This window comes from Vipera berus, assembly GCF_964194415.1.
Source record: "Vipera berus genome assembly, chromosome: 3".
NCBI lineage: Eukaryota > Metazoa > Chordata > Lepidosauria > Squamata > Viperidae > Vipera > Vipera berus.
The window spans coordinates 131031355-131045452 of NC_138204.1; the positions used below are offsets into that span (position 1 = coordinate 131031355).

Consider the following 14098-nt stretch of genomic DNA (forward strand, 5'->3'; position numbering starts at 1 on the left):
AGCTCTACATATAGACATCACCAGACGGTCAACACAGAAATCAGATTGACTATATGCTCTGCAGCCAAAGATGGAGAAGCTCTATACAGTCAGTAAAAACAAGACCTGAGTGTGGCTCAGACCATGAGCTTCTCATTGCAAAGTTTAGGCTTAAACTGAAGAAAGTAGGGAAAAGCACTAGGCCACTCAGGTATGAATTAAATCATATCCCTGTTGAATATACAGTAGAGGTGACAAATAGATTTAAGGAATTAGATCTGATAGACAGAGTGCCTGAAGAACTATGGACAGAGGTTCGCAACATTGTACAAGAGGTAGCAACCAAAACCATCCCAAAGAAAAAGAAATGCAAGAAAGCAAAATGGCTGTCTGAGGAAGCTTTGCAAATAGCTGAGGAAAGGAGGGAAGCAAAAGGCAAGGGAGAAAAAGAAAGATACGCCCAATTGAATGCAGAATTCCAGAGAATAGCTAGAAGAGATAAGAATGCCTTCTTAAATGAACAGTGCAAAGAAATAGAAGAAAACAATAGAATAGGGAGGACCAGAGATCTTTTCAAGAAAATTGGTGAGATGAAGGGAACGTTTAATGCAAAAATGGGCATGATAAAGGACCAAAATGGCAGGGACCTAACAGAGGCAGAAGAGATTAAGAAGAGGTGGCAAAATTACACAGAAGAACTATACAAGAATGAGCTTAATGTCCCTGATAATCACAATGAGGTGGTCACTGACCTCGAGCCAGACATCCTAGAATGTGAAGTGAAGTGGGCCTTAGAAAAACTGAGCAACATCAAAGCTAGTGGAGGTGACAGTATTCCAGCTGAGCTATTCAAAATCTTAAAAGATGATGCAGTAAAAGTGCTACACTCAATTTGCCAGCAAATTTGGAAAACTCAACAGTGGCCACAGGATTGGAAAAGATCAGTTTAATTCCAATTCCAAAGAAAGGCAGTGCCAAAGAATGTTCAAACTATCGCACCATTGCATTCATTTCACATGCTAGTAAAGTTATGTTTAAAATCCTACAAGCTAGACTCCAGCAGTATGTGGATCGAGAACTACCAGAAGTACAGGAAGGATTTCGAAGAGGCAGAGGAACTAGAGATCAAATTGCCAACATACGCTGGATCATGGAGAAAGCTAGAGAGTTCCAGAAAAACATCTACTTTTGCTTCATTGACTATGCTAAAGCCTTCAATTGTGTGGATCATAACAAACTGTGGCAAGTTCTTAAAGAGATGGGTGTACCAGACCATCTTATTTGTCTCTTGAGAAACCTATATGTGGGCCAAGAAGCAACAGTGAGAACTGGACACGGAACCACTGATTGGTTCAAAATTGGGAAAGGAGTCCGGCAAGGCTGTATACTGTCACCCTGCCTATTTAACTTATATGCAGAGCACATCATGAGAAAGGCAGGGCTAGATGAATCAAAAGTTGGAATTAAGATTGCCGGAAGAAATAACAACAACCTAAGATATGCAGATGATACCACTCTAATGGCAGAAAGTGAACTAAAGAGCCTCGTGTTGCAGGTAAAGAAGGAGAGTGCAAAAGTTGGGTTGAAACTTAACATTAAGAAAACCAAGATCATGGCATCTGGCCCTCTCAATTCCTGGCATATAGATGGGGAAGAAATGGAGGGAGTGACAGATTTTATTTTCCTGGGTTCCAAGATCACTGCAGATGGGGACTGTAGCCAAGAAATTAAAAGACGCTTGCTCCTGGGGAGGAAAGCCATGGCAAATCTAGACAGCACACTAAAAAGCAGAGACATCACCCTGTCAACAAAAGTGCGTATAGTCAAGGCTATGGTCTTCCCAGTTGCAATGTATGGCAGTGAAAGTTGGACCATAAAAAAGGCTGAGCGCCAAAGAATTGAGGCCTTTGAACTCTGGTGCTGGAGAAGACTCCTGCGAGTCCCTTGGACTGCAAGGTGATCAAACCGGTCAGTCCTAGAGGAGATCAACCCCTTTAGAAGGCCAGATCCTGAAGCTAAAACTCAAATACTTTGGCCACCTAATGAGAAGGAAGGACTCACTGGAGAAGAGCCTAATGCTGGGAAAGATTGAGGGCAAGAGAAGAAGGGGACGACAGAGAATGAGGTGGCTGGATGGAGTCACTGAAGCAGTAGCCGTGAGCTTAAATGGACTCCAGCAGATGGTAGAGGACAGGAAGGCCTGGAGGAACGTTGTCCATAGGGTCGGGATGGGTCGGACACGACTTCGCAGCTAACAACAACAAGGGAGCAAAGTAGAGAAATTAATTATTCTATGACTACAAAGAGTATAACAAAAATCTTTCCTCAGGGCTTTCCCATTTGTTTTAAATAAATGGATGGTTTCCCCTAAAAGCAAACAGCAGTTCTAAAGGTGTGCTTTTATTAGCATTTTATTAGTTAAAACTCCCCTCAGTGCCCACTATGAACTTATTAGCTGTCATTTTCCCCCAGAATCTCTATTTAAGAATAAATGTGCTAGCTAAACATAAAAATGCTTTTATTATCTAGCACCTATTGGTTAAGTTTTATTTATTCAACAGATTTATATGGCTGCCCACCTTCCAATGGAACTCTAGCAGAGAAGAGAAAAATAAAAAAGTTGTCCATCGTACAATTAAAAAATCTATTTGGAGGCATTGTAACACCTTCAAAATACGCTTTTCTTTTTAAAGATGTTTTTCTCACAGAAACCTACATGGTCTTCATTTGTGAAAAAAAATCTTTAGAGCAAAAAAAAGGAGTGAAAGAGAGGGAGAGAGACAGAGAAAGAGAAAGAAGGGTTTATACGATAACATATCCACATCATTGCTTATTTTATCCATCTCTGTAATAAAAATGTACCTCAATAAGCAAAAATCTTTCTACGTACCTGTTTTTCTGTTAGAATGACTCTCCCTAGAAGCTGATCTTCTAGGCCTTTCATGGTGACAGTAAAATCAATGATCGAGGTACGAGCACTAATCTCAGGGGTATACGCTGGATTTGGTAACTTGGTGGTGATATAAAGTCTGAAGCCGTTCATCACATCCATTTCTTTATCCCCAACTTTTACCTAATTAACATAAACAATTCCAAAATGTGTGCTTACAAGATGAATGTAATATCCTTCAAACAAGAGATGGACATTTATTAAATAAAACACCCTTAACATAATTACTATGTAAGTAAAGTTGCACATGTTAGCATAAGACACATACATGACATTTCTAAAACTAAACCATTCTATATACCGTATATACTTGAGTATAAGCCGACTCGAGTATAAGCCGAGACCCCTAATTTTACCCCCCAAAACTGGGAAAAGTTCTTGACTCAAGTATAAGCCGAGGCTGGGATCCGCCGAGTGGCTTTCAGCACTGGAGAAAATGCAAAATCGCTCGAGACCAAACTCGAAGGAATCAGCTGCCGGTGGGAGCGAGGCGATCCGTGCGGTCCCGTGACAGCCAGTCGGGCAAGCAACGCGAAAAGCGGCAGGGCTTTATTTTTGCACCGTGGAGCTCCCCCTCCCCCTCCTCCCAAACTCCCCCTCTCTCCCCCTTCCCCCCACTTCCCAGAGCTGAATACAGGGTATTAACCGGCGGCGGAGGCTTGCAGAACGGCGGATTGAGCCTCTGTCGCCGGCGGCTGGATCCGCGCTTCGCAAGCCTCTGCCGCCGGCGGAGGCTGGATCCGTGCTCCACAAGCCTCTGCCGCAAGCCTCTGCCGCTGGCGGTTCCAGCCTCCGCCGGCGGCAGAGGCTTGCGGAGCGTGGATCCAGTGGGGGGGAAAAGCCCTTTAGCAGGATTTGCCTGCATGCCGGCGGAGGGTGGATCCATGCTCCACAAGCCTCTGCCGCCGGCTGGATCCGCACCCTGCCGCCGGCAGAGGCTTGCGGAGCGCGGATCCAGTGGGGGGGAAAAGCCCTTTAGCAGGATTTGCCTGCATGCCGGCGGAGGGTGGATCTGTGCTCCACAAGCCTCTGCCGCCGGCTGGATCCGCGCCCTGCCGCCGGCAGAGGCTTGCAGAGCGCGGATCCAGTGGGGGGGAAAAGCCCTTTAGCAGGATTTGCCTGCATGCCGGCGGAGGCTGGATCCGTGCTCCACAAGCCTCTGCCGCCGGCTGGATCCGCGCCCTGCCGCCGGCAGAGGCTTGCGGAGCGCGGATCCAGTGGGGGGGAAAAGCCCTTTAGCAGGATTTGCCTGCATGCCGGCGGAGGCTGGATCCGTGCTCCACAAGCCTCTGCCGCCGGCTGGATCCGCGCCCTGCCGCCGGCAGAGGCTTGCGGAGCGCGGATCCAGTGGGGGGGAAAAGCCCTTTAGCAGGATTTGCCTGCATGCCGGCGGAGGCTGGATCCGTGCTCCACAAGCCTCTGCCGCCAGCTGGATCCGCGCCCTGCCGCCGGCAGAGGCTTGCGGAGCGCGGATCCAGTGGGGGGGAAAAGCCCTTTAGCAGGACTTGCCTGCATGCCGGCGGAGGCTGGATCCGTGCTCCACAAGCCTCTGCCGCCGGCTGGATCCGCGCCCTGCCGCCGGCAGAGGCTTGCGGAGCGCGGATCCAGTGGGGGGGAAAAGCCCTTTAGCAGGATTTGCCTGCATGCCGGCGGAGGCTGGATCCGTGCTCCACAAGCCTCTGCCGCCGGCTGGATCCGCGCCCTGCCGCCGGCAGAGGCTTGCGGAGCGCGGATCCAGTGGGGGGGAAAAGCCCTTTAGCAGGATTTGCCTGCATGCCGGCGGAGGCTGGATCCGTGCTCCACAAGCCTCTGCCGCCGGCTGGATCCGCGCCCTGCCGCCGGCAGAGGCTTGCGGAGCGCGGATCCAGTGGGGGGGAAAAGCCCTTTAGCAGGATTTGCCTGCATGCCGGCGGAGGCTGGATCCGTGCTCCACAAGCCTCTGCCGGCGGCAGGGCGCGGATCCAGCCGGCGGCAGAGGCTTGTGGAGCACGGATCCAGCCTCCGCCGGCATGCAGGCAAATCCTGCTAAAGGGCTTTTCCCCCCCACTGGATCCACGCTCCGCAAGCCTCTGCCGCCGGCTGGATCCGCGCCCTGCCACCGGCAGAGGCTTGCGGAGCGCGGATCCACCCGCTTTGTGTTACCTGCCATGAAACCAGTCCTTGCAGGCGTCGCACTCTATCATGAAGCGGGTTACATCGTAGGGCAGCCAGGCAGCGGAAAGAAGCAGGCAGGCAGGGCGCGGAGGTCCGGAGACCTGCCAACATTTGGGGAGGTTTGGGGAGGTGCGCGCGCACCTCCCCAAACCTCCCCAAACTTCGGCAGGTCTCCGGACGGCGGCAGCTTGGGAGGGGTGTGCGCGATCCCGGAAGCACCGAAGCCTCGGCCGCGCGCAAGTCCTCGGTAAGTTCTTTTTTTTTGTTGACTGGAGTATAAGCCGAAGTGGATTTTTTCAGCCCAAAATTGGGCTGAAAAATTCGGCTTATACTCAAGTATATACGGTAATTTTCCATATCTTTATCTGCTTTATACATTTTGCTGATCTCTATTTTTTCCTCTGCTGCTTATAGGTTAATGCTTAAAAAACTCTAAACAATCATGCAGAATGAAGCTTAGATCCCACATTTTAAAGTCACATTCTGGAAATCTTTATTTTTAATTGTAAACCTAAAAATTAATTGAAAAGTTAAGTTGTTGAACTCAACAAGTATGGAAGAATGATAAATAGCAAATACTTGTTTCTAAAGTGAAAAGATTGCAGGCAATTAAGAAGTTTCTCATATTTTAAATTGGCAAGATAGTTCTTTTAATATCTCATTAAAGAAGAAAAGAAAGAGATATAATCCCAGTGGTGGGATTCAAATATGTGAACAACTGGTTCTCTGTTTGGACTTCCACTTCCGGAAGTCCATTCTGGGTCTGGGCAACAAAAAGTTAGCTACCGGTTCTGCCAAAGTGTTGCAAACTGGCTGAATCCCACCACTGTACAACCCACTAAAGTTCCAGAATAAAAACTCTTTATCAAAGGATGTTTTTTTTAAAGTATTGTACTATGAAATCACCATAAAAAGTATAGTGGACCACACAAAAAATTTAACTGATAATTTATTTTAATAAAGCAAAAATTAAAGACTGCTGTAATCTATTCTGTTAAAGGTTTCTTGTTGACACCAAAGACAAAGACAGAATTGTACATAAAAGTAAAAACTAGAAATACAGAAGCAACTAAGTTTTTTTTTTGAAGTTGCAATATGTTATTTTTCTCACTTTGTATGTAGAACCTGTTTTGATGAAGTTTTTTTCCAATACGTGGTCCAAAGCTGGATCCAACTCCTCACCAACATCTTCAATCAACAATGGTCTTCCAAGAGAGAGACTATCCTCCAAGTGGTTTCTAAAGTACTTATGATTCAGAGAAGTGATCTGAAAAAAAGAATCAGAAAATTCATAAAACTATGAAAATGGATCATCAGCTTGGGGGAAGGAGAAGAATATCAGACTTCAGTTGAAAAGAAATAGTTGCTAAACTAAAAGCTTTATTAACTAACCAGGGTTAAAGATGAATTTTAATCTCCAGGAACAAATTATAGCTATATTAGAACATTATTTGTTTATGATGTGTTTAGGAAATTTATATTCCCCATTTTCTCTGTTAACAAATTCAAAGCAGGAATGTAATCCAATTAAGTTTTAAACTATATAGCTTTTCAAAAAGTTAGAAACAACAGGAATTCCTATGCAAAAACCCAGCCTAAAATATCAACACTGCTGGTTTCCAAATGAACTAAAGTTAATTTTGTCAGGTACAAGTTCTTCATTACAGTGTATTGCTTTGGGATATTTCCAAGTGCTCTCTCCACTTTTTTGCTGTTGTCCTGAATCTGTTTACTTCCAAATATGAGTGTAGTGTATGCTCTTATGCATACACGGAATGTCAGCAAAGCAGGGGGCTGGACAGCTCCAGGCTACAACCGCTTTTGGCGGGAAAGCCTGAATAGAGCAAGCTGTTGACAGCCCCAGGGCATGGTCAGCTCTGACGGGAAGCCAGGGTTTAAATCCATTGGCCACCTGCACTGGCGGGAAGCCCAGGTTTGAATCTATTGGTTGCGATTCACCTGGGCAGGTATAAAGAGACGCCAGGTAACCCCTTAGCTCCAGCTTCATTCCTGATCCAATAAAGAAGTTACTACCCAGCTCCAGTGTCCGTCTCTCTGTGTGACCACGCGACTTTGCAATGAGTATAATGCCCCAGAATTTAATTCACCTGCAGCTCATTCCGGGTTTCTTTGTTCTTAATCCAAATCTTGCCCTGAGTTTGTGGATCAATCAGGAGAGGGTAACGAGCTGCCTTTGTGACAATGATGCCATTCTGAATTGACAGATCATCATTTGGCAGCCCTTGAAGGTTCCACTCACTGACGGTTGGCGCATCAATCAGCATCTCTGTGAGATTGAGATTGTTTCCAAATGGGATTTTCCGAGTTTTCATTTCTTTTTGCCAGCTGGTTAACAAAAGATTACGGAACTCTTGATTGAAAGGACCAGAATAGGACAGAAAGGCTGTGGCCAGAAGTACATCCCCTAAATTGATATAGAAAAAAAAACCACATTAGATGGTGGTTGAATCCATTTGCAGTGAATATAATAGCAAACATTTGTGCTAAGCTTAAAAAGTCTTGGTCGTGTTTCACTATGAAACAGGCTGCTGGGGAACCTCTTATTCTTTAAATATTTGATGACTATTTATACAGAAGAGAAAGCAGAAAAGAGGCATCTATGATGTGAACATTCTGACAAGTATTATGCCATGCTTTCTATCCGTGAGCAGCTTTTAGCTTAATGTGCTAAATCACACAGAGATTTCTTGCACCAGGATGAAGTCGAGCCAATTTCTACTAGCTGATTTTGTTACAGCCATATTTAGTGCAAGAAAGAGCACGCATGTAACCAACAATCCCACTACATGTACACAGTATAAAGGGGGGGGGAAAGCTGTGGCATTGGGAAAGGTATTTGTTTTTGTTACCGAAAGGAAGAAAATAGGCCAATTTCTCCTGGATTAATGAACTCGGGATGAAAGAGAAGCAAACTAGCCTCTGGCTTGAACACATTTCTCTCTGGAATCTGTGATTTCCTACACCAGTGTTTGTTTATGGAGATTCTCAATCATCCAGGTCATGCTTGTCCCAAAGGTCCTTTTTTCAAAAGGCAACGGAATTTTCTTTGTTTTTCCTTGAAGGTGTTCCATTTCTCATCCAAGAAGCTTCTTCAATTCTGACTGAAGAAGCTTCTTGGATGAGAAGCAAAATGTCTTCAAGGAACAACAAGGTCCAGCTGTCTTTTGAAAAAGCACCTCTAACAGATCAGTGATTCTTATCAGTGATCAATGACTCCCTCTCGGTGTTCTGCAAAAAATTATTTTCCAGCTGATGTTGAAAAATAATATTAAAATTCTATCAAAAAATTGTGAGAAGCACAATAAAAAAAATGGCCAATTTAGATTTAGAAAGCTAACTTTGTTAGTCTATTTCTTGCTTGTATTACCATAATGTTAGCAAATTGATAGTGACGTTATTTCATGACTTGGAGTAAATCTCACCCTTCAAGACATAATTTTAGCATACAAAAGTTCTTATCAACACAATGTCATTATTTGTCAAAATAACAGAAGATTCCCTGCTGCTTTTAACACAAAAGACTGAAAATAAACAGGAACACAATTTACATACTTGCAGTTTGTGCTTGCTAAAAAATACTTAGTGCAGCTTATAACTTTGTAGAGCAGGGGTGCCCAACCTGCGGTCCGCAGCCCACGACAAGGCCTTGTCCTACTGGCCACTAGGTGCAGAACAGGCTGACCAGTGCATGCACTCACCCCCACTCATGCTAGCACTACCGCTGCTATGCAAATGGGGGGCTGCGTGGCAAAAATAGGGTGCTGTAACTATGTAAAAAGGGTGGCACACAGCACAAAACTGGACAGCGTGTGGCACGAAAATAGGGGAAAACCTGTTGTAGGGTGGTGCAAAAACTGGGGGTTACCCAGCATTAAAATGGGGAGAAACTGGGTGGCGCAAGGCATGAAAATGGGAGTAAGCAAGGCGGTGCATGGTGCAAAAAACAGGCAGTGCGCAGTGTGAAAACCGGGTGGTGCATGGTGTGGAAACAGGGTAAAACCAGGCAGCTCATGTCATGAAAATAAGTGGCACAAAAAGGGGGGCAAACTGGGCAGCGTGTGGTGCGAAAACCGGGCAGTGCACGGCGTGAAAACCGAGTGCCACACAGCACGAAAGTGGGATGATGCTAGAGCCCACATGGCAAAACTGGCACGATGCAAGTGTCATATGGGTGCTAGCACCACCGTTTGCATTGCACATGCTCATGGCCGTGTGTGTGTGTGTGTGTGTGTGTGTGTGCGCGCACGCACATGTAAAATGCTTCTCTTTTTTTTTTGTCTCTGGTCCGCCAGCCAAGAAAGGTTGGAGACCTCTGTTGTAGAGCACCAAAAGGACAATCCCTTCAGCTTACCCACAAGCCTTTTTGTCTGGGCTGCAAACTCTTTACTTTGTTCAGTCCATCTCTCTTTTTCATCAGCCAACCCACTAATAAGACTGGAAGCAGTCTGCATTTTATGCCTGCAGCGTTCTGCATCTTCAAGCAATGTCTGTTCAAAACAAAAATTCACATACACAAATGGCAACTTGAGCCAAAAAGTATTGCTAATAAGGCTTGAAAAGATAAGGACAAATCCTATCTATTGTACTTCCAGCAAATATAAATATCCTGTTGTTTCTATTAACATTGTCAGTGCATCTGGACTTATTTCTTATAAACAATTGGGACATAGTCTATGGAGACTCTCAGTCATCCAGGTCATGGTTGTTCCAAAGGTGATTCTTCAGGAGGCAACTGATGCCTCCTGAAAAAGCACCATTGGGACAATTGGGACATAGATTTTACACTTATCAGACATCTGACAAAAGACATATGAAAGAAGTCTACCATGAATTCATATGTCACATTAAGATAGACATTTGACCATTTGCCAAATATGCCTGCCCTGCAGAACAGCATCCCCAAAGATCCAGATAGCCTCAATCCTATTAGACTTTTGAGTCTTTTGTAAGGCTCTAAAACCGGACCTTTCCCCAGGCTTTTGGGCAAGTTAGCTGAGCTCTCTTGTTTATGTGGCTTTTTGTTCGGGGTGGTAGTGGTGTTGTTTTAACTAGGTAAATGAGAAGAAGGAATAACTTTAAGTAACCAGAAGAAAAGCCACAGCTAAGGCAAATGTCAGATAAAAGAAATCTGATTTTGAGCCAGAATTGCAACCTATCTCACACAAGACCCTCTCTACTTCTTACAATAAAAGGAGGGAAGGAGAAAGCACACTCAGACTTGCAAAATGTTACTATAACCTGATAATAAAAGTAGTATTAGCACGCCTGACTTTGGTTTCCTGGTTTGGTCTACCTTGAAGGGCTGACATCAGGGTATCATAGGTTACAGTATATACTGTTATTGTGATTTTAATCATTGCTGGGAATTGGGCAACCTTATTAGATGGATGGATGGATGGATGGATAGATAGATAGATAGATAGATAGATAGATAGATAGATAGATAGATAGATAGATAGATAGATAGATAGATAGATAGATAGATAGATACCAGGGAGTGCAGAATTAGTAGGCAAATGAGTATTTTGACCACATCATCCTCTTTATGCATGTTGTCTTACTCCAAGCTGTATAGGCTCGAAAGCCTACTACCAATTAAGCATATTAGGTGATGTGCATCTCTGTAATGAGAAGGGGTGTGGTCCAATGACATCAACACCCTGTATCAGGTGTGCATAATTATTAGGCAACTTCCTTTCCTTTGGCAAAATGGGTCAAAAGAAGGACTTGACAGGCTCAGAAAAGTCAAAAATAGTGAGATATCTTGCAGAGGGATGCAGCACTCTTAAAATTGCAAAGCTTCTGAAGCGTGATCATCGAACAATCAAGCGTTTCATTCAAAATAGTCAACAGGGTCGCAAGAAGCGTGTGGAGAAACCAAGGCGCAAAATAACTGCCCATGAACTGAGAAAAGTCAAGCGTGCAGCTGCCAAGATGCCACTTGCCACCAGTTTGGCCATATTTCAGAGCTGCAACATCACTGGAGTGCCCAAAAGCACAAGGTGTGCAATACTCAGAGACATGGCCAAGGTAAGAAAGGCTGAAAGACGACCACCACTGAACAAGACACACAAGCTGAAACGTCAAGACTGGGCCAAGAAATATCTCAAGACTGATTTTTCTAAGGTTTTATGGACTGATGAAATGAGAGTGAGTCTTGATGGGCCAGATGGATGGGCCCGTGGCTGGATTGGTAAAGGGCAGAGAGCTCCAGTCCGACTCAGACGCCAGCAAGGTGGAGGTGGAGTACTGGTTTGGGCTGGTATCATCAAAGATGAGCTTGTGGGGCCTTTTCGGGTTGAGGATGGAGTCAAGCTCAACTCCCAGTCCTACTGCCAGTTTCTGGAAGACACCTTCTTCAAGCAGTGGTACAGGAAGAAGTCTGCATCCTTCAAGAAAAACATGATTTTCATGCAGGACAATGCTCCATCACACGCGTCCAAGTACTCCACAGCGTGGCTGGCAAGAAAGGGTATAAAAGAAGACAATCTAATGACATGGCCTCCTTGTTCACCTGATCTGAACCCCATTGAGAACCTGTGGTCCATCATCAAATGTGAGATTTACAAGGAGGGAAAACAGTACACCTCTCTGAACAGTGTCTGGGAGGCTGTGGTTGCTGCTGCACGCAATGTTGATGGTGAACAGATCAAAACACTGACAGAATCCATGGATGGCAGGCTTTTGAGTGTCCTTGCAAAGAAAGGTGGCTATATTGGTCACTGATTTGTTTTTGTTATGTTTTTGAATGTCAGAAATGTATATTTGTGAATGTTGAGATGTTATATTGGTTTCACTGGTAAAAATAAATAATTGGAATGGGTATATATTTGTTTTTTGTTAAGTTGCCTAATAATTATGCACAGTAATAGTCACCTGCACACACAGATATCCCCCTAAAATAGCTATAACTAAAAACAAACTAAAAACTACTTCCAAAAATATTCAGCTTTGATATTAATGAGTTTTTTGGGTTCATTGAGAACATGGTTGTTGTTCAATAATAAAATTAATCCTCAAAAATACAACTTGCCTAATAATTCTGCACTTGTAGATAGATAGATAGATAGATACAGATGGATAGATAGATAGATAGATAGATAGATAGATAGATAGATAGATAGATAGATAGATAGATAGATAGATAGATAGATGATAGATAGATAATTTCAGAAGCTAGTTAGCTGAGCTATCTTCCCAAATGACCAGAAAACCATTTTTTTCTCGCATTCTTGAATAACTCAACATGTACTCCTTGTGGTAATATTTTCTTTACTGTTTTACAAAGCAGCCAAAGTGAATGGCTGTACAAAAGAATTCCCTGTACCCTATAGGAAGTTACCTGTTTCTCCAATGTGGCCTTTTCATATTGAGCCTGCACAATATCCAGCTCAGCTTGCTTGGCATCCAGTTCAGCTTGGGCTGTCTGAAGATCTAAATTGGCAGTAGTCAGACGATTCGCCTGGATGGCCAGATTTGCCTGAAAACATCAACCCACCAAGTTTTAAATAAGGGAACTTTGATACACACTGTGTACCTCTTCAATAACAGCAACCAAAGAAACATGAATAGCTTATGATGAAGTCAATTACTGATAGAATCATCTTGATATGCCATACTAATGTGGACAAAGACATTGGCAGCTGGTCTGTTATATGCCCAAAGATGGAAAGAGGAAAATATACCCACAATGGAAGAATGGATTTTTAAACTAACAGAACTAGCTGAGATGACTAAATTTCTTGTGACTTGGAGGCCAGTGCTTGATTTCTTAAAAGAAAAGGAGAAAAATTAACTTTTGACTCTGAGATTTAAAAATTAGATTGGATTGGATCAGAGAAATATTGTAGCTGTTTAAATATAAGGTTTTTATATATTTGACAATGTAATGTTTGTTAAAGTTAACAGAAGAATATTTTATGAATATTGTTATTTTAGAGTGTTAATTAGTAGGAATTTAGGAGATTGGTTTATCTGTTTAAATTTAGAAAAGGGTTCCATTTTCTCTGGACTAAAAGAGAGAAGGAGGGAGAGAGGGATAATAGAATAACAACATAAACAAGATTGATAAATATAAATATCTCCCTGCAGGCCAAATTTATAGTCTTTTTTATAATTTTTATAATTTAAATCCTTCTCTACTACACAAACAAAATATTTTTTAACATTATGGCATATCAGTTGAGGCTAGGACAGGGGTAGGCAACCTTGGCTCTTTTATGACTCATGGACTTCAACTCCCAGAATTCCTGAGTCAGCATAGGTCAGGAATTCTGGGAATTGAAGTCCATGAGTCATAAAAGAGCCAAGGTTGCCTACCCCTGGACTAGGAGAATGTTTTGTTCTGCTCTCCAGGAAGCAGGAAGAGAGAAGACAGACATCAAAGAGGAATTATTTGGACGTAGGTTTAAAGCACCCCCTTTCACCTTTTAAAATCTTCCAATGTCCCCAAAGGCAGGACCAACCATGCTGATGGGTTGCATTTGGACAAAAGAGAAGCCCACTCTTGTGCTAATAAATGTTTTCTTGAAGACATCATTAGGACAGTCTTTGTACATCACGCTAAATCAAATCCAAGCAAATCTCATTATAGCTTAGCCCAGCATGTGATCCTAGTTTAAAATGGTAAATTGCTGTAGATATAGTTTTACTCTGCCTTGCCAACTGTATTCTACGTACCTTTAAAGGTAGAACTTCCTTATTTATAGCGAAGAAGGCAGCCATTGCTTTGGTCCATGAGCAAAGGCCAGCCACATTTCCACAAACTCTCTTAGCTGTCTCAATATTGTAATCTGCCATTTCAAAATAAGGACTCAAGAGCTCCACTGCTTCTTCATTAATTGTATCTTTTGGAAATTGCTAGAAATATCATGAAAAAGATTTTTTTTCCAATTATCCAAAATCAAACAAAAAAAATAAATCCAGTTGTTTAATTTTACCCCTTCTTTTCTAAGCCACATCTTCTACAGAAATTGTATTCAAAAAGTTATTAAT

The 14098-nt window shown here is 43.3% G+C and overlaps 1 protein-coding gene across 1 annotated transcript in view; it reads right to left on the reverse strand.

Moving 5' to 3' along the window:
- DNAH5 (dynein axonemal heavy chain 5) overlaps positions 1-14098 on the reverse strand; it is a gene marked incomplete at its 5' end in the record, with an annotated part of 158139 nt that overhangs the window by 35810 nt on the left and 108231 nt on the right. The window contains 6 exons of the mRNA XM_081325578.1: positions 2870-3052; positions 6195-6350; positions 7192-7508; positions 9456-9591; positions 12447-12584; positions 13784-13963. Coding sequence (XP_081181704.1) covers positions 2870-3052; positions 6195-6350; positions 7192-7508; positions 9456-9591; positions 12447-12584; positions 13784-13963 — 1110 coding nt within the window. The remainder of the gene's footprint in view (positions 1-2869; positions 3053-6194; positions 6351-7191; positions 7509-9455; positions 9592-12446; positions 12585-13783; positions 13964-14098) is intronic.